General features: G+C 49.0%; 1 protein-coding gene across 10 annotated transcripts in view; it reads right to left on the reverse strand.

The window, feature by feature from the left end:
- Positions 1-22,581, reverse strand: part of ST3GAL5 (ST3 beta-galactoside alpha-2,3-sialyltransferase 5) — a 39,668-nt gene that overhangs the window by 1,731 nt on the left and 15,356 nt on the right. For 5 of the 10 annotated variants that reach the window (XR_014796463.1, XR_014796465.1, XM_084900256.1 and 2 more), the window contains 5 exons: positions 15,754-15,877; positions 14,270-14,381; positions 4,252-4,595; positions 2,407-2,593; positions 653-811 (listed from right to left, as the gene is read on the reverse strand). Coding sequence is in view for 7 of the 10 variants with exons in the window: in XM_084900256.1 (XP_084756382.1) it covers positions 653-811; positions 2,407-2,593; positions 4,252-4,595; positions 14,270-14,381; positions 15,754-15,877 (926 nt within the window). In the remaining 3 variants the exon portion in view is untranslated. Of the gene's footprint in view, positions 1-652; positions 812-2,406; positions 2,594-4,251; positions 4,596-7,557; positions 8,373-14,269; positions 14,382-15,753; positions 15,878-16,605; positions 16,714-22,581 lie in introns of those variants that run through there. The other 5 variants (XR_014796464.1, XM_084900258.1, XM_084900260.1 and 2 more) reach the window with 2 other exon arrangements.

The following is a 22,581-nucleotide window of genomic DNA, read 5'->3' on the forward strand; positions in this document are numbered from 1 at the left end:
GCCTGATTCCTTCAGGGCCACGCGGTTCCACCTTCGGCTGTGGGTTATATTGTTGCTGGGGCTGTTGGCCCAAATCTGGTTTACTGCACACTGTGTTTGCCTTCCACACCCTGTACAATAGCAACTTAGCAGAGTGCCCTCTCACACTCCGGGACCCCTCGGGGGATGTGGGAGAGCCGGTTTTGGCCCGACCCCACCTGCTGGAGGGACCCCGCTCACTCCCCAGACGCCCTTCGAGCCACGGTGCCACCCCAGGTGTGGCTGGCCAGGGAGGGACCGTGGGAAGTTTGCTCCAAGGCGTGTCTGGCCCATCTCGCCCAGTCCCACCCCGCTGGCCACCGTCTAACTAATTTCCTTTCAAAGAGCACAAATCTGTGCACCAGGTCACTAGTCTAAAATAAGATCTCAGTGACCTAAGTGCTAATGTGCTGACTCTACTAAAGAGATGAGTCACCAGGGACGACCAATGAATACTGAGGAGCCCTGAGCAGTGAATAACAGATTCAGCTTCTCATCATGGCCTAGATTTCCCCACTGGAAGATGCATCTGTGGACACAGCTGAGCCTAAGGGAAATATGTACAGAGGTCACCCCTCAGATGCAGACAAGAATAGTTAAAAATAGCAACAACAACAACAACAAAAATACATACCTTATCTCGGCCCCAGAACCTGGACTGCGGCTCTGAATACTGAAGGATGTCAAAGGCAGTCTCTTTGATAATAACTGGATTCAAAATCCTGAAATGTTTTGGCTGTAATGGGATTTTTTCTGCCACCTGCTTCCAAAAGAAGAGTCGTACCCAAAATGGCTAAGGAAAGAAAGCAGGCGATCATTAGGGAGGTGTAACAGTCTTCCCTCCCTGGAGGGGAGAACGCATCCCCGATGACCAGGCCAAGCGTGGTTGTGACCCCTGGCGGGCAGGCGTTCTGTAGCAAAGTCACAGATCTCTGCAAAGTCTCTATCTTAACTCAAAAACTGACTCTAACCAACCTGTTTTGTTTGTTTGTTTTTATTACAAAGGCCTTTAGTTTATTCTCACCAGTGTTACTGGTGTCCTCATGGTCACATTTCCCAGTGCGCTCCTTCCTTGTAGTAGTTAATGTGCAATCTCACTTACAGGTGAGCCCAGAGAAGGGCAGGGGTGGGCACTCCACGTGGACACAGCAGCTGGCCTGTCCTATGGGAACAGGGCGGCCAGAGGCCTCTGGTCTTTTTTGCGTTGGTGATTCTCCATTCGGCTCTTTCCTGGCTGCCCGGGTGGGGGTGGGAACCATGCAGCTCAGAGCAGGGCTGGGGGGATGGGAAGGAGAGGGGAGGGGAGGGGAGGAAAAGCAGCAGGCCACCTGAAAGGGCAGGGTGGGTGGGCACAGGGGTGGCTCCCAGGGTAAGGCACAGCCCTGTCTTTGGCTCTCCTGGTGAGGAATTCCACCCCCTGCCCTAGGACCTGATTTTTGAAGGTGGCATTGGACAAGGAGAGAAACGACAGAACCAGCTCTTGTTTGCGGAGGTATAGCCTTTTTAGAATTGAAAGCCACCATTCTGCCCAGGGAAGACGAAGCCAACAGCGCCAATTCAAGGGTCTTAAGTGCTGTGAGTGCCCGCTCTGCCAAGCCCTCACCCAGGGTCTTCTCTCCACTTACTCTGTTTCCTCGTCCTGTGAAGTCTCTTGGTAACTAACTCATTTCGTACGTGCTTCATGTCCCAACTAGAACAACTTCTATTATATTCAGTAGAAAGCCCGGAAGACCATGACAACCTGCACGGAGTCAAGCTCCGGAGATACAGTCTCCACCACATGAAGCTTCTCTATGTCCCATTACTTGTGTGGACAGCTAGTTTGTGCACGTGACTATAAGGCACACACACTCCACGACAGCTGGCCTCTGAAGTTACTTTCATCATAACGGGTGGGACTACAAAGTATGTGATTGATGGCCGTAAAGACAAAGAACAAGACCAGGTGAGGCCGTCTCCCCCAGCCTGCCCCCCTGGAATGCTGGGAATTTACTCCTGTGACTTTACACCACCCATCAGAGCAGCTTGGGAGACGCTCCCTGAGAAGACTCCCCAGAGATTTTATGTACATCCTTTTGCATGTCCCCAGTAATGGTTTCCATTAATCCATGGAAACCTAATTTCTAGAAAAAGCCCAAAAGCTACGGAAGTTCCTGTCTCGTGAATCAATTGAGTCATCAACCTTGGTAATAACAATTTTTGTCCAAAGCTTGGTATTCCCATTAAGTAATGATCTTAATATCCAGCAAGGAGGGGTTCCCACAGAGGGAGTGGCTATTTAAAACACAAACAGGAGTATGCATTCCACCGTGTCTGCTTCAAAGTAAAAGTCTGCAGTCACAGTTAGAGACCCCAAGACACGCTCGCAGGCTGGGTTTCCAGGCTTACCAGGGTTTCGTTCTGCACCATTGCGTGGAGCCAGTTGAAGTCCACACTCTTAAATAAAACAGCGACAAACAAGTCAGTGGAATAATATTCCAAGTCAGACAGCGGGGCGCCCTCTGGGTAAGTCATCCTTATAGTTGTTTTATTTCCAACGTGCTCTGAGTACCCCTCAACCGGCGCGCTGTTTAACCTATATTATACAAAGGACAAGGTAAACAGACAAAGCAGGCCATTAGCTACCGTATCACACCACCAGAGAATTCCCTCCTCGCGTACCCCGCTCTCTTTTAGGACTGGGCCTTCGTAGTGGTTGGGGCCATGGTGTGCCTCCCAGCAGCCTCCCTGCCCCCATGCCTCCAGCCTTTCCAGGTGCTGGATGCATGCAGCTCTCCTAGCCCTGCAAGATGCCCTGTGAGGGGTGCCCCGAGCTCATCTCTGAATGTCAAGCAATTCGCTCTCATCCTGTCATATTCAGGCAATCCAAACATATATTTAGGGCTTTTTTCTGGGCAGTGATGTTTCCTTGAAAGTCTCCCATTGGGCTCAGATACGTGGCTCTTGCCAGAATTTCTAAAAGGTAATCAGAGAGGAAAACCTTGCTTGCAGCCTCCAAGCCTGGCTCCTGTCCTATTGTCTCCTGCCTTCAGTCAAATCCACATCCTACTCTTGACAAGTTTAATTAAGACACAACTTCCATCAGGCTCCTGGTTTTGCACATCCTTAAGATCGAGACAGTTCACTAAAGTGTGTCAGGAGCCTTAAAAACCATTCAAATATCACCAACCCAACAATTACAGGAATTCTTTGCATTATTTCCAAGGAAATAGTCAGAGATGTACATAAAGACACACACGAGAGCCGAAGCCGGTTTGGCTCAGTGGTAGAGCGTCGGTCTGTGGACTGAAAGGTCCCAGGTTTGATTCCGGTCAAGGGCATGTACGTTGGTTGCGGGCACATCCCCAGTAGGGGGTGTGCAAGAGGCAGCTGATCGATGTTTCTCTCTCATCGACGATTCTAGCTCTCTATCTCTCTCCCTTCCTCTCTGTAAAAAATCAATAAAATATATTAAAAAAAACAAGACACACACGAGAATGTGCAAAGCGTTTTCACAATAACAAGGAAACTGGAGACATTCTAAGTGTCCAACCATAGGAGGGTGCTAAGTAACGTACGATATGCTTGTTTAAAGGGACACTTGGTCAAGTTTGTTTCCCAAAGACACAGAACGACCTCAGAAACTATTCACCACACTGTGTTAAAAAAGCAAAACACTTCCTAAGAATATAAATGCACTCATCAGTACGTATGTAGAACAAAAGTGAAAAAAAAAATACAGCAAATTAATAGCGGTTGGTTTTTGTGCCACAAGTGGCGTTTTCTTCCTTATAGTTTCCTGTATTTTTAAATCTTCAAGAATAAACGTAATTTACTTTTATCATCAGAGAGCATCTTAACCAGCTATGCCAAGGATCCAGGCTGGCTCCTTATGGCCTGTTGTGTGTGGTTTCCACAGCAAGGCCAGCGGCCTGCAGGGCTCACCCACACCAGCCCAGCTCCCAGGCCAAGCACCCCACCCACTGAGTCTCCGGTCCTCCTGTCCTCGCCTGGCACAGCCTTCCTCCTTTGCTGGCTTATCTGAACCTCTCCATCCTCCTAAACCTCACCTCTTCTGGAAAGTGTTTTCCCAAACTGGGGTCAGTACCGCACAGTTGGGAGCATCGAATCACATCAGGTTTCTGTCTTGATTTCTTCAACAGTCAACCCCCCCGATGGCAGCAGGCGCGTGCAGGGGGCCCACAGCGGTGAGCTAGCTCTAGGGGAGGCAGGCCGGTCCCTAAACCAACGTACCTTATCACCACATCGAACTGGTTGAGGGCCGGGCCCAGCTCCAGTCCGTGGAGTATCCCGCCGCTTCCGATGACCACGCAGCGCCTGCAGCTCTTCGCTTTCAAGTGCTCAGGAAGGTCGTGCTCGGGCAAGAGTTCGAGGAGGCTCTGCACCTTCCCGGAGAACTGCCGGAACCCGAAGGGGGGGTCGTACTTGTACTCGGCCTCGCTCGCCCGGGGGCCCTTCTTCACGAAGGGCGGCAGGTCCGCGCTGTACCTGTGCTCAAACAGCTGCGCCATGGCCTTCCTGGCAAACCCGGGCCGGCACTCCCTCTGCAAGACTTGCTGCGCGTATTTCTGAGCTCTCTGCAATGGAATCACACCGATCCGCGTTCACAACACGGTCAGGCATCGGAAATACACACTTAGAGGCGACACTCCCCTTCTGATTGTTCTCTTTTAACACAGAGCATCTGCTTTTAAGAGTTAATTTATGTGAGAAACTTGAAGGAAAAACCTGGGAGGATCACCTGGTACGAGATAGACTTAACAAGAGTATCCTATCTAATAAAGAGAGAATATGCAAATTGACCATCACACCGTCACAAATTTGGCGGCGCCCAGTCCCCTCAGCCCTGTCAGAGTCCCTCAGTCTTTTCAGCCCAGCCCAGGGTAGGGGGGTGGCAGGTGCATGGTGCGGCTGGACCCACCCTTAGCCCCCCAGCCGTCCAAGGCCACCTGAGGCTCAGGTAACTAGGGCCGGCCAAGGCTTGCGCTGCCGGCAGTGGCAGCAGCAGAGGTGTGATGGGGGCGTCGCCTTCCCCTGATCTCCGGGTCACCTCCCACCCCTGAGGGCTCCCAGATTGTGAGAGGGGACAGGCCAGGCTGAGGGACCACCCCCTCCAGTGCATGAATTTTCATGCACTGGACCTCTAGTTTATTTCATAAATAAACTAGGGCCGGCCAATACAATTTATTGTTGTATATAGTTTTAAATGTTTGCTCCAGTTGTGTTTTTTCTCAAAGCAGGAAGGACCCTCCATCTCCTACCACCCGAAGCCTAACCCTATTCAAGTAAATTTGGGGGGATAGACATACTTTGAGGTGTTTAAGATTTCATATAAAATCCCATCACACCTTACCACATGGATGAAGCTTGAAGACATTATACCCAGTGAAATAAGCCAGTCACAAAAATGCAAATAGTGCATGATTCCACTATATAAGGTGTCTAACGTAGTCAAATGTATAAAGCAGAGTGGTGGTTGCCTGAGTCTGGGGGGAGGGGAAAGTGTGTTCCATGGGTAGTTCCAGCTTTATAGGATAAATCTGTTTCACAACGTGAGCTTCAGCTTTGTAAGATGAAAAAGTCCTAGAAATCTGTTTCACCTTGTGAATATGTACGTAGTGCTTAAAAAATGCCCAAGAAGGTAATGCTATGTTATGTGTTTCTTACCACAATTAAAATTTATTTCCATGTTTCAGGTCCGAATCTGTGCAGGGTGAGGAAACAGGCTTACCTATCAGTTGGGGCAATGAGCCTGGAAATCACTCTCAGTGTCACCAAGGAATAATGTCATGTCAACACAGAAGTAGCCGTGGTGTCATATACCATTTTCCCTGTAGATTAGCATTTTGCATCGACAAGGAACAACGATCTGATGCCAAGTGCACTAGCCCAGCTGGACCCACAAGGCCCGGAGACACTGCCCACGCCCACAGCCTTCCCCCTGGCTTAGTCCGGCCAAATGCCTCCTCGGGATCAATCGCTGGGCGGAGGTCCTCCCTTGTCAGAGAGCTTTTTGTTCTCAAGTCCACGCTCGCCTGCCTCGGCCCTGCCTTACCCGTCCCACCTCCAAACCACTTTCACGTGTGTGTGTGTGTGTGTGTGTGTGTGTGCATAGTCCTATGTTTTCTGGAATATTTTTAGGATTGAACATGTCCTTTGAACTATGACAATACTGGATTACATGGATTATTTATTGCTGTATATAGTTCAAATGTTTTCCCCAGCTACATTTTTTCTCAAAGTCTTATTATTTTTACTAGATTTTTGTATAACATGTTTTTGGCAAGGTGGTATTCCCCCCCCCCCCCCGCCCCCTCCCTAGTTATACTTGGCATACAGCATCATGCTAGTTTCAGCTATACAACACAGTGATTAGACATTTATATAACGTATGAAGCGACCCACCCAGTAAGTCTATACCCATCTGACACCATACAAAGTTATTACAATATTATTATGTGCCCTGAGCTGTACCTTACATTCCCCGTGACTATTTTTATAACTGCCACTTGTACTTATCAATCCCTTCACCTTTCACCAGCCCTGAAACTCCCTCCCATCTAACAACTGCCAATGTGTTCTTTGTATCCATGAGTTTGTTTCTATTTTGTGTGTTCACTTATTTATTTATTTATTTTTTAGGTTCCACAGGTAAGAGAAATCATGTTATTTGACTTGCTCTGTCTGACTTTTTTCATTCAGCATAATATCCTTTAGGTCCATTCATTCTGTCACAGATGGCAAGATTTCATTCTTTTTATGGCCCAGCCATATGCCATTGTATGTATGTATGGACCACATCTTTACCCAGTCATCTACTGATAGACACTTAGGTTGCTTCCATCTCTCGGTTATTGTGAATAGTGCTGCAATGAATAGAGGAGTACATACACCTTTTTGAATTAGTGGGAGAGGCAGGGAGAGAGAGGCTCTGGCCCTGGTTCTGACAAGGGAAACTCAGATGAGGCTGCAGACACTACGCATGATCACTGTGTCAGGTCACATCATGATGCCTGAGACACCTGGCAAGACTGGCACTAGCGTAGGCACTTTGTGGGCTCAAGGAAGCATAACCATAAGGGCAGAGCTGGCATAACCTGGGCTAATGATTACCTCCCAAACTCCAAAACCACAGCCTCTACAAACAGAGAGGAGCACACCAACACCGGGGAACAGGAGTCTGAACACGAATCAGGATCTTCATGAACAGCCAGTGGGAAAGCCCCAGAGGAACTGGTCCCTCCCGGAGCAGCCCCAGAACTGAGGACCAGTCCCCACCCCCACCTGCTCCCCAGCAGGGCCTCAATGCCCAGCCAGAGGGGGCAGGCCAGAGGGGCTGTGCATACCAGACGAGCTTGTCTCTAGACTCCGGGTCTGAAGGTTAGAAACAGCAATCTTTCGAGGAAAAAGTCTAGCTCCTCACTACAGAGCGACATGGCGAGCATCTGGTTTTACACGCTCCGGGACAGAGCGCCACGGAGACCCAGGGAAGCGGGTGACTGACGCGGGACTGGAAGGAGAGGCGGGTGTCCAGGCTACCTGTTGGGCGGCCGCCTTTTCTCTCCAGAAGCTTCGTTTGGAAAGAGTGACATTTCATTCTGTTTCCATGTTGGCCGAGTTCCATTGCAGGCTTCAAACGTAATCTTCTAGACGGCGAGCAGAGCACAAGGCCTAGCACTGTCTTCTGACCGGGCCCTGGCCTCCGTCACAGTGGGTGCCGTCATCAACCCCCGGCAACTAAATGCTCCCAATGCCAGCAGACAGGCCGAAAGCAACAGCAATTCTTTTTCTTCTTGTGTTTTAACTCTTCAGAGACACACAGCCAGCTCTGAGGAAGCCCCGAGGGGCAATTTCTTCTAACCAGGAACTCCTAGCCCCTCGCTTTTTCTTCCAAATTATAAAGCCTCGGAGGAGGAGAATCTCACCTTTCTCAGAGAGGATCACCTTGCGAGGATGTGACAGAGAGGAAGGCCCTCCCCTCTCTGCAGACAGCTCCCAAGGACACGGAAGGGTCTGGATTGCATGCACCGGGGTACGCAGAGCATGGGCGACCCTCAGAGATACAGGATCTCCCAGGCCCCTCGGGTCAAGGTGTGGGAATGAGGGCTTCAATTTTTAAGTTTTCCAGGGTCCTGGCCAGATAGCTCAGTTAGAGCACTGTCCTGATACACCAGAGGTGTGTGTTCGATTCCCGGTCAGGGTACACACAAGAATTAACCAGTGAATGCCTAAATAAGTGGAATACAAATCGATGTTTCTCACCCCCCCTCCCCAGCCTTCCTTTCTCTCTATAAAAGTCAATAAAGTTAACAACAAATACCATCTTCCAGGCTGAACTTGCTGGCTGCCCACAATTAAGAATACAGAGACAGCCGAAGCCGGTTTGGCTCAGTGGTAGAGCGTCGGTCTGCGGACTGAAAGGTCCCAGGTTCGATTCCAGTCAGGGGCATGTATATTGGTTGCGGGCACATCCCCGGTAGGGGGTGTGCAAGAGGCAGCTGGTCGATGTTTCTCTCTCATCAACATTTCTAGCCCTTCCTCTCTGTAAAAAACCAATAAAAAAAATATATATATATTTTTTAAAAAAGAGACAACTGGTAGTTACAAATGTCAATGCCTGATGATTTGCCAGGGAAAACCAGGGTGTTTTGGTCTCTGTGTTTTTTTTTAATCAAAGTATGTTGCTTTTTGTTTCATATCCCACATATAAGTGAGGCCAGGCCACAGTTGTCTTTCTCTGTTTGACTTATTTCACTTCACAAAATGCCCTCAAGGTTCATCCACACCGTTGCAAATGGCAGGGTTTCCTTCCTTCAGATGGCGGAGTAGTATTCCCTTGTATGTATACATACAACATCTTCCTCCAATCAAACCACAGTATGGTGGTTCCCAGAGGGGAGGGGAGGGCCATGTTGAAGAGGAAAGTGCAATTTCACCTCTCAACCATGCTTTCAAAGTGTCCGAGCATTCCTGCAGAGACCACTGTTAACAGCCTTTAAAAGAAAAAAACTAAAACCTAACAAAACAAAACCACAAGTAGCACACTGAGAGCCACCCCATCTTTAAATAGAAAAGAGAAAACCCACAACCTACATAGCGGCACACCTCCGTGTGACTGCAGGCCAGGCCCAGCGCAACAGGGGCAGCAGGGCCCAAACACTGCGAGCTGCTGAAGGTCATCCACTGAGCGAACAGGGCCCCCCTCAGGGCTTGGAGACCCCCTTCTGCTAACGCACGCCCATAATCGCTGAGATCTGTCCGATCGCTTTGGACTCACCCCCCCCTCCCCCCCCCCCCCGAGAGCCCGGGGGCAGGGCTGTCTTTGGGGGAGTTCTCATTGAACACCACCTCCCAGCCCTGAGAAAACCATGGCCGCACCAGCCGGCTTCCTCCACCGTTTCCTCTATTCGGTGTTTCTGTTCTTTGTTCAGTGATGCATGATTTCATATCAAATGTAGGAGCTGCTCAGAGTGTGGCATTTCAGGCCTTGCTCTCTGCACCTACCGCATTTCAGTCTCACATTCTGCTATTCCCACCCCGAATCCTCAGCCATTTCCAACTCTTGCCTGCCTCTCATTTGGAAGGCCCTGGGAGGCATCTGCCTGTTGCTCCCTCTGTGTGGGACGAAGCAGGACAAGCTGTGAGGACCACTGTGGCATTTCAACAGGGTCAACAATGCTAAAAAGCTACATTAAAAAAATCTCAATAGAATAAAACACACCCCTCTTTTCACCATGGTTACAGGGTGGCTTTACTTTTTACGTTAATGATTCCTGAACTGAGACTTTCACAAATGTGTGAATTATTTTTAAAATATATATATATTTTATTGATTTTTTTTACAGAGAGGAAGGGAGAGGGATAGAGAGGTAGAAACATTGATGAGAGAGAAACATCGATGAGCTGCCTCTTACACATCCCCTACTGGGGATGTGCCCGCAACCAAGGTCCATGCCCTTGACCTGAATCGAACCTGGGACTTTTCAGTCCGCAGGCTGACGCTCTATCCACTGAGCCAAACCAGTTCAGGCAATGTGTGAATTACTTAACTGCCCTCCTATGCCTCCCTTTCCCCACAAATTACAGGGGACTTTCCACTGTGGCCATTTCTGTATTATATGAATTTTGGGTGTTATTTTCATAATTGTAAAAAAGCAATCTTGAGAACTGGGTTGATGTGGTGGTCACGGTGGGCTGCCTCGGGGGTTTCCACACCTTCTCTGGGGAACTGCAGTTGTATTCACCCTTTCTCTACGCAGGCAGTGGGCTTGGGAGGCTGGCCCTGCCTATCAGGTACCTCCATCATCCTCATCAGTGATTGGTCAGGAACCCTCACTGGAGCCAATAAGGGCACGGTACTGGCAGCTATCAGAGTCTGTTACTGGCCCAGCAGTACATGTTGGCCCCATGAGCCTCAATGGAGGACTCATATTCCATGTTTCAGGAGGAATTTTCCTGTTTCTGTCTATTGGTAGACATGGAGAGTTGAACAGGAAGTATCTGTCCTAGTCCTCCAAGGAATTTTAAACTTTCCTGAAATTTCCTGTTGTTTAACTGTGGATTTTCTGTACAACGTGGAATTCAAAGATAAGAAAAAAACAAACTGTGGTTTAAGAAATATCTCCCTCTCCCTCCGGAGTTTAATATAGATAAGTACATATTAATTAGTGTAACACATTAGCACACAATCCCTATCTCTCAAGGGCTTGTTTGTTGAATGGTGAGGAAGACAAATAAATAGTCAAAATACCACAGCGGTGGCTCAGTTGGTTAACCCATCCTCCCATACACTAAAAGGTTGTGGGTTCGATTCCCAGTGAGGGTACATACCTAGGTTGCGGGTTTGATCCCAGTCAATGCACATGGGGCAACCAGTTAAGGTTTCTCTCTCACATCGATGTTTCTCTCATTCTCTCTCTCTCTGTCAAGTCAATAATAATAAGAAAAAGAACGTACATCCACACATTAGATTAGTGGGGCGTGCCTGCATGCAGAATGGCAGCGAAGGAGCTTTCCCAAGTGGCTGCTGCAGATGGCAGAGAGGCAGGCCCCGTGCTTGATGGCCGAGACCATCTCCTGGGCACCTGGTGGCCACCATGGCCAGGCAGGTACTGCTGGGCCAGAAGGTGGTGGTTGTGCACTGTGAGGGCATCAACCTTTCTGGCAATTTCTACAGTTGAAGTACCTGGCCCTGCCACTTCGAGCCCCCAGCCACATCTTCCATCAGACCGAGACTGTGTGGAGCCTGCTACTCTGCAAGACCCAGCAGGCCAGGCCGCCCTGCGAGCCTCCAGGGGTTTGACGGGATCCCGCCGCCTACAAGTAAAAGCGAGTGATGGTTCCCACTGCCCTCAACGCTGTGCTTCTGAAGCCCACACAGAGGGCTGCTGCCTGGGGTGCCTGGCTCACAAGGCTGGCGGTCACAGCTGCGCTGGAGGAGAAGAGGGAGAGGGCCAGGCCCGCGGCCAGGAGGAGAAGCAGCTCCTGAGGCTGCTGGAATGGGCCCAAAGGAATGTGAAGGGGAACTGACAGACACACAAAGGTCCTGGAGACCATGGACTCCTGGTCTGAGCCCCATTAAAAAGAAAGAGAAGTGGGGCAAGGAGACATCAACCTGGGGCAATGGGTGAGAGCACGGAGTTCCAGAGGGCAACCTTAGGTCATGATTCCTTTTCCTGATTTCCCAGAAACTACATATTTTCATAAACACCATCTCTGTTCTCAAATAACTTATGCTTTAGATGGGACAACAAAGGCTTACATAAATTATTGTAATGCCAGGTGGAGAGTGGCACGTTTCAGAGGAGCTTCAGGCACCGCTGAAGTCCAGGGGGAGGTCACTGAGCTGGGGACTAGCGGAGCCAGGCCAGGGAAAGCCCCAAGTCCTGAAACCGGCCCAGCGCGGCAGCCGGGCGCTGGCGCGCTGCCGAGAACCACAGGGTCTCAGGGCGAGAAAGAACCTAACGGCCCCTGGGCTACCCGCTGCCTGATAGCTGAGTCCTACCCACCGAACCTCCACCACAGCGATCCTGGCTTTGCTTAGAGACCTCCGGAGACTTGCCACAAAGGTGGCCCATTTATTCCACCTTCGGCCGCCTGGGACCGCCAGACCCTTTTCAGCTTGGCCGCCATCGCCTGGTCTGCAGCTCTGACACTGAGGCCACCCAGGCGGGGCAGCCCTCCATGGCCCAGCACTCTGGCTGCTGACAGTAGCTGCTATGTGGCCTGTACCAGGTCTTCTCTCCTTCAGGTCCCCATTCCTTCCGAGTCTCCTCTCTGGTCATTCACAGACGTTACTAAGATTCCTGGGGGGAGCCTTAGAGAGTGACGGCCATAATGTCCAGAGCACTCATGTGCACCCCACAGGGACAAGCAGACCCTCCCGGCCTATCACTGTAGCTCACGGGACACGGCTGTAGGCAGCCACGGCACATGTTGGTGCAGATGGTGCCGGCCTGGCACTAAAACCACCAAGCTGATTTTCACCCCACGTGTCCCTCCCCCACAGGCATCTTCCCCATCTTGTACGTATAAAGTGGTGTGCTAGAGCCTGGCACAAGAGAGCTCACCTTTCTCAGCTAATCCCTACTCAAGAGCAATTACCTTTGCAGCTGGTCAACAGTGTGCAGAAGGACGCACCGAGTGTGGAGAGTGCAGCTCACAGAAAGGGAAGTGCTCACAAATACGAGCATTTAGGCTTTTCCCAGGAGACAGACAGACGTCTAAAAACACTACCCGAGAGAGCTGCGGAGGGCCTTGGAGCAGAAAGGGACTTGGGGATGTCTGAAAGTCAGCCAGATCGGGAGGAGAGGGAAGGCCCGAGCAGTGGCTACTGGACACATCCTGCTCCAGCCAAGCACACGTGCTCATGCTGATGAAATGCTGAATCAGCGAACGTCCGAGGGCGGAAGCAGCGCGGACAGGAAGGCTCCGTGATCAGCAAGACCCCTGAGACACAGTGTCTGCATAGGCCAAGCTGTGTGTCTAACCACACTCTCTCCATTTACTTTGGTGTCTGCACCACTAAGAGTGTGAGGCACTCAGGATAGAGAGATTAAATCGGAACCATGGGAAGAAAAACCAGGATTAGAAGAGGAACGCGTGGATATTATCTAACTCACCTTGAAGGACCACCCTACCACACCGATGCTGTTCTCTACATTGCACAGCTAAGAACCCTGGGTCTCAGAACAATGCAGTGCCTTGCCCAAGGTCACCTTGCTCCTAAGTGACATTTACATTTGATTCTACGTCAGGAACTTCAGCTCTCTCCTCTCTGCCCCACACTGTCCACCTCTTCTGGCTTCTTCTCCTGGACTCCTGACCCAGGCAGAGCGCAGGGTCGTCGGGAGCTCAGACTCTGAAACGATACTGCTGGGGCCAAGCCCTGACTCCACCCCTTACTCGCCATGGTAACCGTGCACAGGTGACCGTCTCCTGTCCTCCTCGGCCTCAGCTGGGGGATGGGATTAATAACAGTGCCTATGTCCCAGGGCTGTTCAGAGGGCTAAATGAGTTTACATGACTAACGCACTTTTACAAGTTACACAGTGCACACTAAACTAGATGAGTTAACTAAACTAGATGAGTTAACTAAACTATAATAGATGTGAACTTGGGCAACCAGCTTAACCTCCCAGGCCTCATCTGTAAAATGGGGAGAATACAGAGAAATCTCCCAGGCACAGTAACTAACTACCACATGAAAAGCACCTAAGTATGCTTGGTTACCATCATGCTACCTTACTTAAAATCATCTCTTTTTTCATCCAAGGTTGGACGTTACTGGATAATTTAAGCACTCATATAATCAGGGAAATGAGCATTTAATAGGTCAACTGACTTAGAAAAATAAATTTAAGAAAAAATCTTGAAATACAATGTGAAATCATTAGAAAGAAGATGAAACACAGGAATGACAGAAGATCCTAAAATAAATCCTTCCCATTCTGTTTTAAGAATGTGACACTGACAGCACTGGAGCATGCTAACCACATGACAGGTGTCCTCAAGTTCAGTGAGTGGATTCCCCCTGACCCCGTGACCTCGGGCTAGGGCGCAGAGTCTGTTGTGCTTTAGGCTGGGTTGTCCCTGATTCTGGTTTTAGAGTGCTAAGACTAAGTGCTAAGTGTTTTCCCCTCTGTTTATAATTTTAATGAACATTTACTTATAATACGTTAGAGATGATACTACTGTTTAAATGTGTGTTTGGAAATGTTTTCATTTAAACCACACCAGTGGGATATCTAACCTTGACGCGGTCAGGATCCACATAATGCACTTTTTTCATATCACATTCTTCATTAATATAATTTATCTTGAGGATATAAAGGATCCACACTCCAAACACAAGAAGTATACACCTAGAAAAGAAAAACCAATTAGTTGTATGATGCAGTCACGTGACAAGCAAGAGTGATCATGGGAAATAAGTGAAAACCTAACCCAAATTCAGTTTGTCTGCTGTGCAGCGCCAAAGTATTGTCTTTACAGTTGACCTCAGGGTGACCCCTTAAGACACTACCTATTCCCTGAGAAGATAAATTAGTCATTTATCTGGACTTTGTTAAACTTTGCCAGGTTACTGAACATAACAAAACAAAATCAAATCAAGTAATAGATTTTTTATTCTTATTTTTTATTGACAGTGAGGTTCTAAGTAGGTCTCTCTCTCTCTCTCTATCTCTCTTTTAAACATTTTTATTGATTTCAGAGAGGAAGGAAGTGAGAGATAGAAACATCAATGCTGAGAGGGAACCATTGATCAGCTGCCTCCTGCATGCCCCCTACTGGGGATCAAGCCTGCAACTGGGGTATGTGCCCTGACAGGAAATCGTGCCATGACCTCTAGGCTTGATGGTTTTGTGTTGTTTTTAAAAAAAAGGGGAAAAGGGTGTTAAAAGCAGGCCCAGACCCCTCAGTACTGTAACTCCTGGTCATGAGCCTGTCTTGCCCACACTGGGAGGAGCACGGGGCGCAGGTCTAGTCTATTCTATTCACTGCCACATGGCCTGCACTCAACACAGTGCCAGGCATGTGCAGGCCTCAATAAATACTGGTTAAATGACTAAAACGAGAAGGAAAGTGGTATACAATAGTAAGTATTTATGAATGTACATTTCCTTTCCTCACCTTTTTAAATCTGTTCCTTCTAAATCAGTGAAGTGAGATGTGAAACCAGATTTCAGAGCTCTGTTTCTACAGTTAGACATGAAAAAGGGGGTAATTTTCAACTTGGTTCAGCTGCTACCGTACATATAAAACCAACAAGTTCCTCCTTTCACAATCCCAACACTTATTAGGATGTAAAGGTGACCTGGCTGAGACAGCTGCCATCCTTTTCATCATTCAATATTTAATGCTATTCAAATGCCTTTAGGGGTTTTTAATTAATCATATTTTAGATTAACTTAAATAGCTAAGGGAAAAAGCCCTCTTTTGTTATATAACGGCAGGAAGAGCTGTGCACGGTCAGAGCTGCCCTCGTGGGCATCCGAGCTCAGGTGCAGAGCCTGAGGGCCCTGGCGGGGCACTGCCCTCTTACCAAGTGCAGTCTGATGCACAAGAATCCAGGGCACCCGCACGGATGCGCTAATGAATGTGCCTTTAAGTGATCCTCTGACCAAGTGTGATCACGAGTAAAAGTCATCGGTAGGGCTCTTATTGAACGGTATTCCCAGTTCCACACAGCTGACCCAAATTGGGGGATCTTTTGGCCCGAGGGCTCATACTTACTTGAAAATGTCTTTTAACAACATGTTGGGTCTTCGCATCTTGTTCTGAGCTCGGGTGTACCATTGCAGGGAGGGTCTTGTGTAATCGCTTCTCAGTTTCGCACGGTGGTACTCGCTTGGCATCGCTGAGAAGAGGGGGGAAGAGAGCAGGAGGAGGGAGAAGAGGGACCGTTTAGGTGAATGATACTTTTAAAGAGCCTTCATGTGGCACATCCATACCAAGGACTGCTACTCAGTCATAAAAGGAGTGATCTACTGATACATGCAACAGCCTGGATGAATCTGGGAAGAATTATGCTGAGCCAAAGACTAAGAGGTCACATATTGTACGATTACGTTTATACAACGTTCTTGAAATGACAAAATTATAGAAATGGAGAACAGATTAGTGGTTGTCAGGAGTCATATAAGGAATGGTGGGTACGGCTATAAAAAGGCAACATGAAAATGTTCTGTAACTTTGTCTGTATCCCAGTTGTGATATGTACTATGGTTTTGCAAGATGCTACCAGTGGGGAAAACTGAGTAAAGATTACACAGGATCTAAAAAAAAAAAAAAAGCCCTATCCAGTTTGGCTAAGTGGATAGAGTAGGGGTGTCGAACTCAATAAGAGAAGGGGCCAAAATCTAAAATCCAGCCTAAATCGCGGGCCGAATGGTTTACTGAACAGTCATAAACTGACAATGTCATAAACTGACAGCGGAGTGCAGTGATGACAGCGTGGTGCGGGCCACATTGCAAGGCCTGGCGGGCTGGATTTGGCCCGAGGGCCTTGTGTTTGACACATGTGGGATAGAGCATCGGGCTCCAGACCAAAGGGTCCCAGGTTCAATTCCTGTCAAGGTCACATACCTTGGTTGTAGGCTCCTCCCCTGGTTGGGGTTTGTGCAGAAGGCAATCAATCAATGTGTTTATCTCACATCGATGTTTCCCTCTGTCTTTCCCTCTCTCCCACTCTCCCTAAAAATTAATGGAAAAATATGCTCAGGTGAGGATTAACTAAAAAAAAAAAAAAAATACACAGGATCTCACTCTATTATTTCTTACAATTGTATGTGCATCTACAATTATCCCTAAATAAAAAGTCTATTTTTTTTAACAAGCCTTTACCTTTTAGAGATACATGTGGAAATATCTATAATAATAAAAGCGTGATATGCTAATTAGACTGGAGAGCCAAACGACCTCTGGATGACCTTCCAGGCGAAGCCGGGATTGCAAGGGTGGGGGGCAGCCACTGCGGCTGCGAGGGCCGAGCCCCTTGCACGGATTTCGTGCATCGGGCCTCTAGTTTATAGATAAAAGAAGAGAAATGAGATTTGCTTCAAAAAAGTCAGGAAGGGGCTAAGCGTGTGGTGGGGAAACAAATGACACAAGACTAGCTTTACACTGGTTATTGTTGAAGCTGGATGATGGGTACACGAGCTCATATAAATCTCAATAACCTCCTACTTTTTAAAATCCTCACCAGAGGATTACCCCCCGACCACCCCCATTGATCTTTAGAGAGGGAGTGGAAGGGAGGAGAAGGGGGAGAGAGAAACATCGATATGAGAGACACACAGACTGTTTGCCTGCTGCAGGTACGTGCCCTTGACCAGGAATCGAACTGCAACCCTTTAGTCAGTGGGCCGACGCTCTAACTACTGAGAAACCGACTAGAGCTCTTACACTTAAAAAAAAATTTTTTTTATTCTTCTTTTTAGAGGAGAAGGAGAAGGGGAGGGGGAGGGGGGGAGAGAGAGGGAGAATTAGTGGAGCAACAAGAGAGAAGGGGCCTGGGTCCTTGGACAACCCCAACGGCAGAGCCGCCATTCCACTTTGGACTGCCTGCCTCGGGCTGGGACATGATGCAGAAATAAACTTCTGTCTTGTGCAAGCGATTGTTAGTTAAATGCAGTGACAGATCTCAACCTATCGCTATAATAAATTTATATATGGATTTAAGAAATGTCTTTACTATACTTAGTCTCTCAGCCAGGAGGAAGTTCTATCTCATTATTCACTTCATTTTCCCCATTGGGATTGTGCCATTTTGTTTGGGGGGAAAAATTATCAAACTGACATTCAAGTATTTATTTATTTTTATTAGTATAAACAATCTCACCCTCAAGACCAATTCTGTGTAGCATAGAGTGTAAGAATTTTCACAGATATGTATGATTCTACTTGAGCAATTTCAGAAAGATGGTGCCCAGGACTTCACTAGTAAATCCATGCTGAAGAACCTACTGAATTCTTTCTTAAAAAAAAAAAAAAAAAAAAAAAAAATATATATATATATATATATATATATATATATATATATATATATATATATATTATTGATTTTTTACAGAGAGGAAGGGAGAGGGAGACATCGATGAGAGAGAAACATCAATCAACTGCCTTTTGCACCTCTCCTTTCTCCCCCCTTGGATGTGCCCGCAACCAAGGTACATGCCCTTGACCGGAATCGAACCTGGGACCTTTGAGTCTGCAGGCCGACACTCTGTTATCCACTGAGTCAAACGGGTTAGGGCCTTCCTGAACTCTTAAATGAGAAGTTAGAGCTGAGACCCTGGAAGGCGGTCAAACGCTGCTACGTGTGGTTACGGACATTCATGCTCAGCCAAGTGGAGCTCCAGAGAGCGAGGCTGACGGTGGTTCCAGAAAGAGCCTGGCCTCCCCTGCTGCCCATGGTGGTGCCCTTGGCTCTGTGCTCTGCCCCTCGAGCTGTAAGCCTGTGAACGTGTCCCAGACCCGCTGGCCGGCGGGCGGCCGTGAGGCCATGCTGTGGCACGGACATCCCGGAGAAAGACTGGGAGACAAGAGGAAAGAAGCCGCCTTTCCACTCTCCGCACTCGCTGGCGCTTCGGACAGGGCAGCCACAGTAGCGGGCGAGGGGGCTGAAATGTGACTCCAGCAGGGTGGTGGGCACCTGGCACCCTCGGTTTCGACTGGACACAGTCAGGGCATGTCTGGGAGTTCTCTGATAAATGTGCGCGTCTGCCCAGGGTGGCAGCAGCTTTTCGATCGGGACTAACGCTGCCTCCTCACTTTGGCGTCTGTGTAATCAATGCCCAGCAGGAGAGCCCTCTCCGCCTCAAGTGTCTGCGTGGTTTCTGGTTTCCTGCTGGGCATGACTGGTACATCAGGTGATCCTCCTCTGCACTTTCAGGAAGTGACTCGAGCAAGGAAAGGAGGGGCTCCGGGGTGACAGGAGGGTCTGCAGTCCTGAACACAGTCCTCTTCTCACCATCACTGCCATGGGACACGCTAAAAAAGAGTTGTGGGTTTGGGGTTTGTTTTGCACGAGATCTGCAGCCTGACACTGGGCTCCGCCCCTCCACCACCAGCTGTGAAGCGCTGAGCAAGTGCCTGACTCTGGCAGCTCAGTTTCCTATCTGTGCAATGGGTGTAACATTACCCACCGCAGAGGGCTGACTGGGGAGCAGTGGAGGCGCATAACCGGCGCTACCTAAGTGCCGGCCGTGGCTATTGTTACCGTACAGGAGGGGAAGTTACAGGCAGCGCCCAGCTCTGTTTTTCACAACGCCTCTGGCAGGGCTTGAGGGCACTTGCCGTTCTGCAGGTACCCTCACTGCTGGCCACAGGCGTGGGTCCTCTCTCCAGTCCACTCCACTTCCTTTCCGGGATATCTCTGGAGAGGCGGCCTCCTCCGCGAGCCGCTCATGCACTCGGCCTAGGTCAGGCCTCGGTCAGGATCCTCTCTCCCCGCTCACCCCTTTCTAAATGCTTGGCTTCCTCCACCGGCCTCTTCTCCCCAGCGTCAACGCTGACGGCCTGAGTCCTGTCTTCCTTCACGCCGTCCGCACCACGCGTGGGAGGCCGGGACACGCTTCCTTCACGACCTACAATCTTCAACCCCCACGCGCACATCTTGTGACGACAGGGCCCCGGTTTCCATTCTCAGCACAGTGTTCTCTTTGTCCCACACTAGTCACTCAAGATTTAACCTTTTGCCTTTCACGCTCCTCCGCTCCAGGGAGTGCACCTCCAAATCCGTATCTCTAGGCAGACCCCTCCCCCCAGCTCAGACCTGCGTCTCTATCGCCCTGCCTACTCCCTTCATCTCAGGCCAAGCAGCACCCGGCACCTCCCTCCACCACTGCTGCACCTCCCCCTCAGCCATCCACGCCGAACACCCGCAGGTTAACCCCAGACTTCCCCCTTTCATCCCCAGCCCCAGTCACTCCCAGGGCCTCTCAGTCATGCCTTCTTGGACGTCCCATGCCCACTGACATCCCCCTAGTGGAGGCCACGTACCTGGCTCCCCACCTCAATGCTGTCCCCTCAAAGCCGCCTTTCTGAAATATAGTATCCGGTTGGTAGTTTCCAGCTCACCTCAGGCCCCAGGACGCCAGGTGACACGCCTGCCTGTCACACTCTAGCCTCAAAGTTACCGCTGGATCCTGGGCGCGCCCGATTGCCTCCGGGCCCTGGCACGTGGCCTGCAGCCCCCGGGGGAATCCCATCCACCATCTGCCTGGTGAGCTACTTTTCATCCTTAAACACCTTCCTCTGTGGAGACCGTTTATCTTATGCCACAGCTGTCTTGCCGGGCACTCGCGCGCTATCTGTGTACCACAGTGAACTGGAGCTTCTGTTCACATGTGGGGTCTCCTCTGTCTTTTCACCAGCTCCTGGAGGCTGAGCTGCCGGCCAGAACTTGGTTCGTCTTTGGATCTCCGATGTCTAGGACAGGGTGCAGCACCTGGCAGGCCCTAAGAAGCATCTCCCATTGAGTGGAATGTGTATTGCACGCCTTTTGCCTGTCACTGGATAGGATACCCACCCCCAAGTCCCCAAAATGTATTTTCTCAATTATACTTAAGATTAAGACTGAAAATTAAATGTTAAGGGAAATTATAATAGCGAAGAATAAAGCATGTGCTCTACTGAAACATCTAAAATACCCTACAAGAGCCGAAACCGGTTTGGCTCAGTGGATAGAGCGTCAGCCTGCGGACTGAAGGGTCCCAGGTTCGATTCCAGTCAAGGGCATGTACCTTGGTTGCGGGCACATCCCCTTTGGGGGGTGTGCGGGAGGCAGCTGACTGATGTTTCTCTTTCATTGATGTTTCCAACTCTCTATCCCTCTCTCTTCCTCTCTGTAAAAAAATCAATAAAATATATTTTAAGAAATAAAAAATAAAATAAAATACCCTGTAAGAAAGAATCTGTTGGTAAATTATGGTACAAACCATATGGAATATGTCACTGTCCCTAAAGCCTGGCTACACGAAGCTAGCATCTCAGGAATCATACATGTGAGCCTCTTCCACTCAGACTGCCAGGGTGACAGCCCCCACACCAGTGCTTCACGAACCACCTTTATGCAGAAGAGACCTGGGCTCAGAATTACACATGTCCACTTGCACATAAAAATGTAACCGGTTCTTCTTTGATGCTCGCACGCCTGAGGAAGACACAGTGCTTATCAAGGCCCGATGAAGACGGCTAAGGGCGAGGCCCCACCTTCCCGTCCAGGTGTAGCACGGGCACGAACATTTTCAAAATTAAGAATTAACTTTCGGTGCCCGACCGGCGTGGCTCAGTGGTTGATTATCAACCTATGAACCAGGAGGTTCGATTCCGGTCAGGGTACATGCCTGGGTTGTGGGCTCAATTCCCAGTGGTGGGGTGGGGTGAGGAGAGGGTGTATGTGCAGGAGGCAGCCAATCAATGATTCTCTCTCATCACTGATATTTCTATTTCCCTCCTCCTTTCCTTCTCTCTAAAATCAATAATATGTTTTAACACACAAAAAAAATAATTAACCATTCAAGACAAGAGTAGACACCACAAGGCGATACGATGAATTGCCAAATTCACTGCACACACCCTTACTAGTGCAAAGGTAGGCATGGCACTAACATTTGGGGGAGGAATAAGCCTACACATGGTGTCACTAAGCCTTGAAAACAATTGCTTCATTGGCTTGCTAGCTGCACTTAACCTGCCAAAGGCCACACACGACTAAGAAGCTGAGAACTCCAACCCTCAGCTACTCACCTCTACGGCCATGCCCTTCCACCTGTGGGTGCTTAGGAAAGGCAGGTCTCAGAACAGGTGGGTATACACATATGTGAAGGGATTTTTTGTTTGTTTTGCTTTTTAATAATGAAGGCATGCCAAGGTGCAGATCATTATAAACAAAAACGTGAAGTTGAGAAAACAGGGGCTGGGTAACTCTTTGTTGTAGGAGTTTGTCTGTGCATTATAGGATGTTTAGCAACATCCCTGACCTCCGCCCATGGGATACCATAGTATCTCTGGTCCTCCTCCTCGCCCAGTTGTGACAATCAAAAATGTTTCTAGATATTGAAAATGTCCCCCAGGGGAAAAAATCACCCTGACTTGACCCACTGGGATAAAGTCATCTATATTTATAAAAGGCTAATATGCAGAGTGTCCCTCGAGAGTTTGACCAGGAGACCGGGGGTTTGATTGACCACTATAACGTGTACTGACCACAGGGGGTTGTGTGAAATGAAGGAAGGCCTTGGCCAGCAGCCAGAAGGCCCCATTCAGCCCTGATAGCTGGCCAGGCCGGTGCACAAATTTCATGCACCAGGCCTCTATTGTATATATTAAAATCCCAACATTGCCGTATTTTTAAAGTATCAAAAGTGTGAAAACTAACAAAACCAGAGCCACTTTAAAAATGGACGTCCCAGAGAAACTGCTTCAAATCTTAAAATGTTAAAACTGGGCAAAATAACCTTGGGACTGGGCCTAAAGCAGCAAGGTATTCCAAACTACTGTTTTGACTAAGGGACCAAAGATCAAAGGCATTCTTTAGAATTAGCATCACTACACTAG

Source organism: Pipistrellus hanaki, assembly GCF_964339955.1.
Source record: "Pipistrellus hanaki genome assembly, chromosome: 12".
NCBI lineage: Eukaryota > Metazoa > Chordata > Mammalia > Chiroptera > Vespertilionidae > Pipistrellus > Pipistrellus hanaki.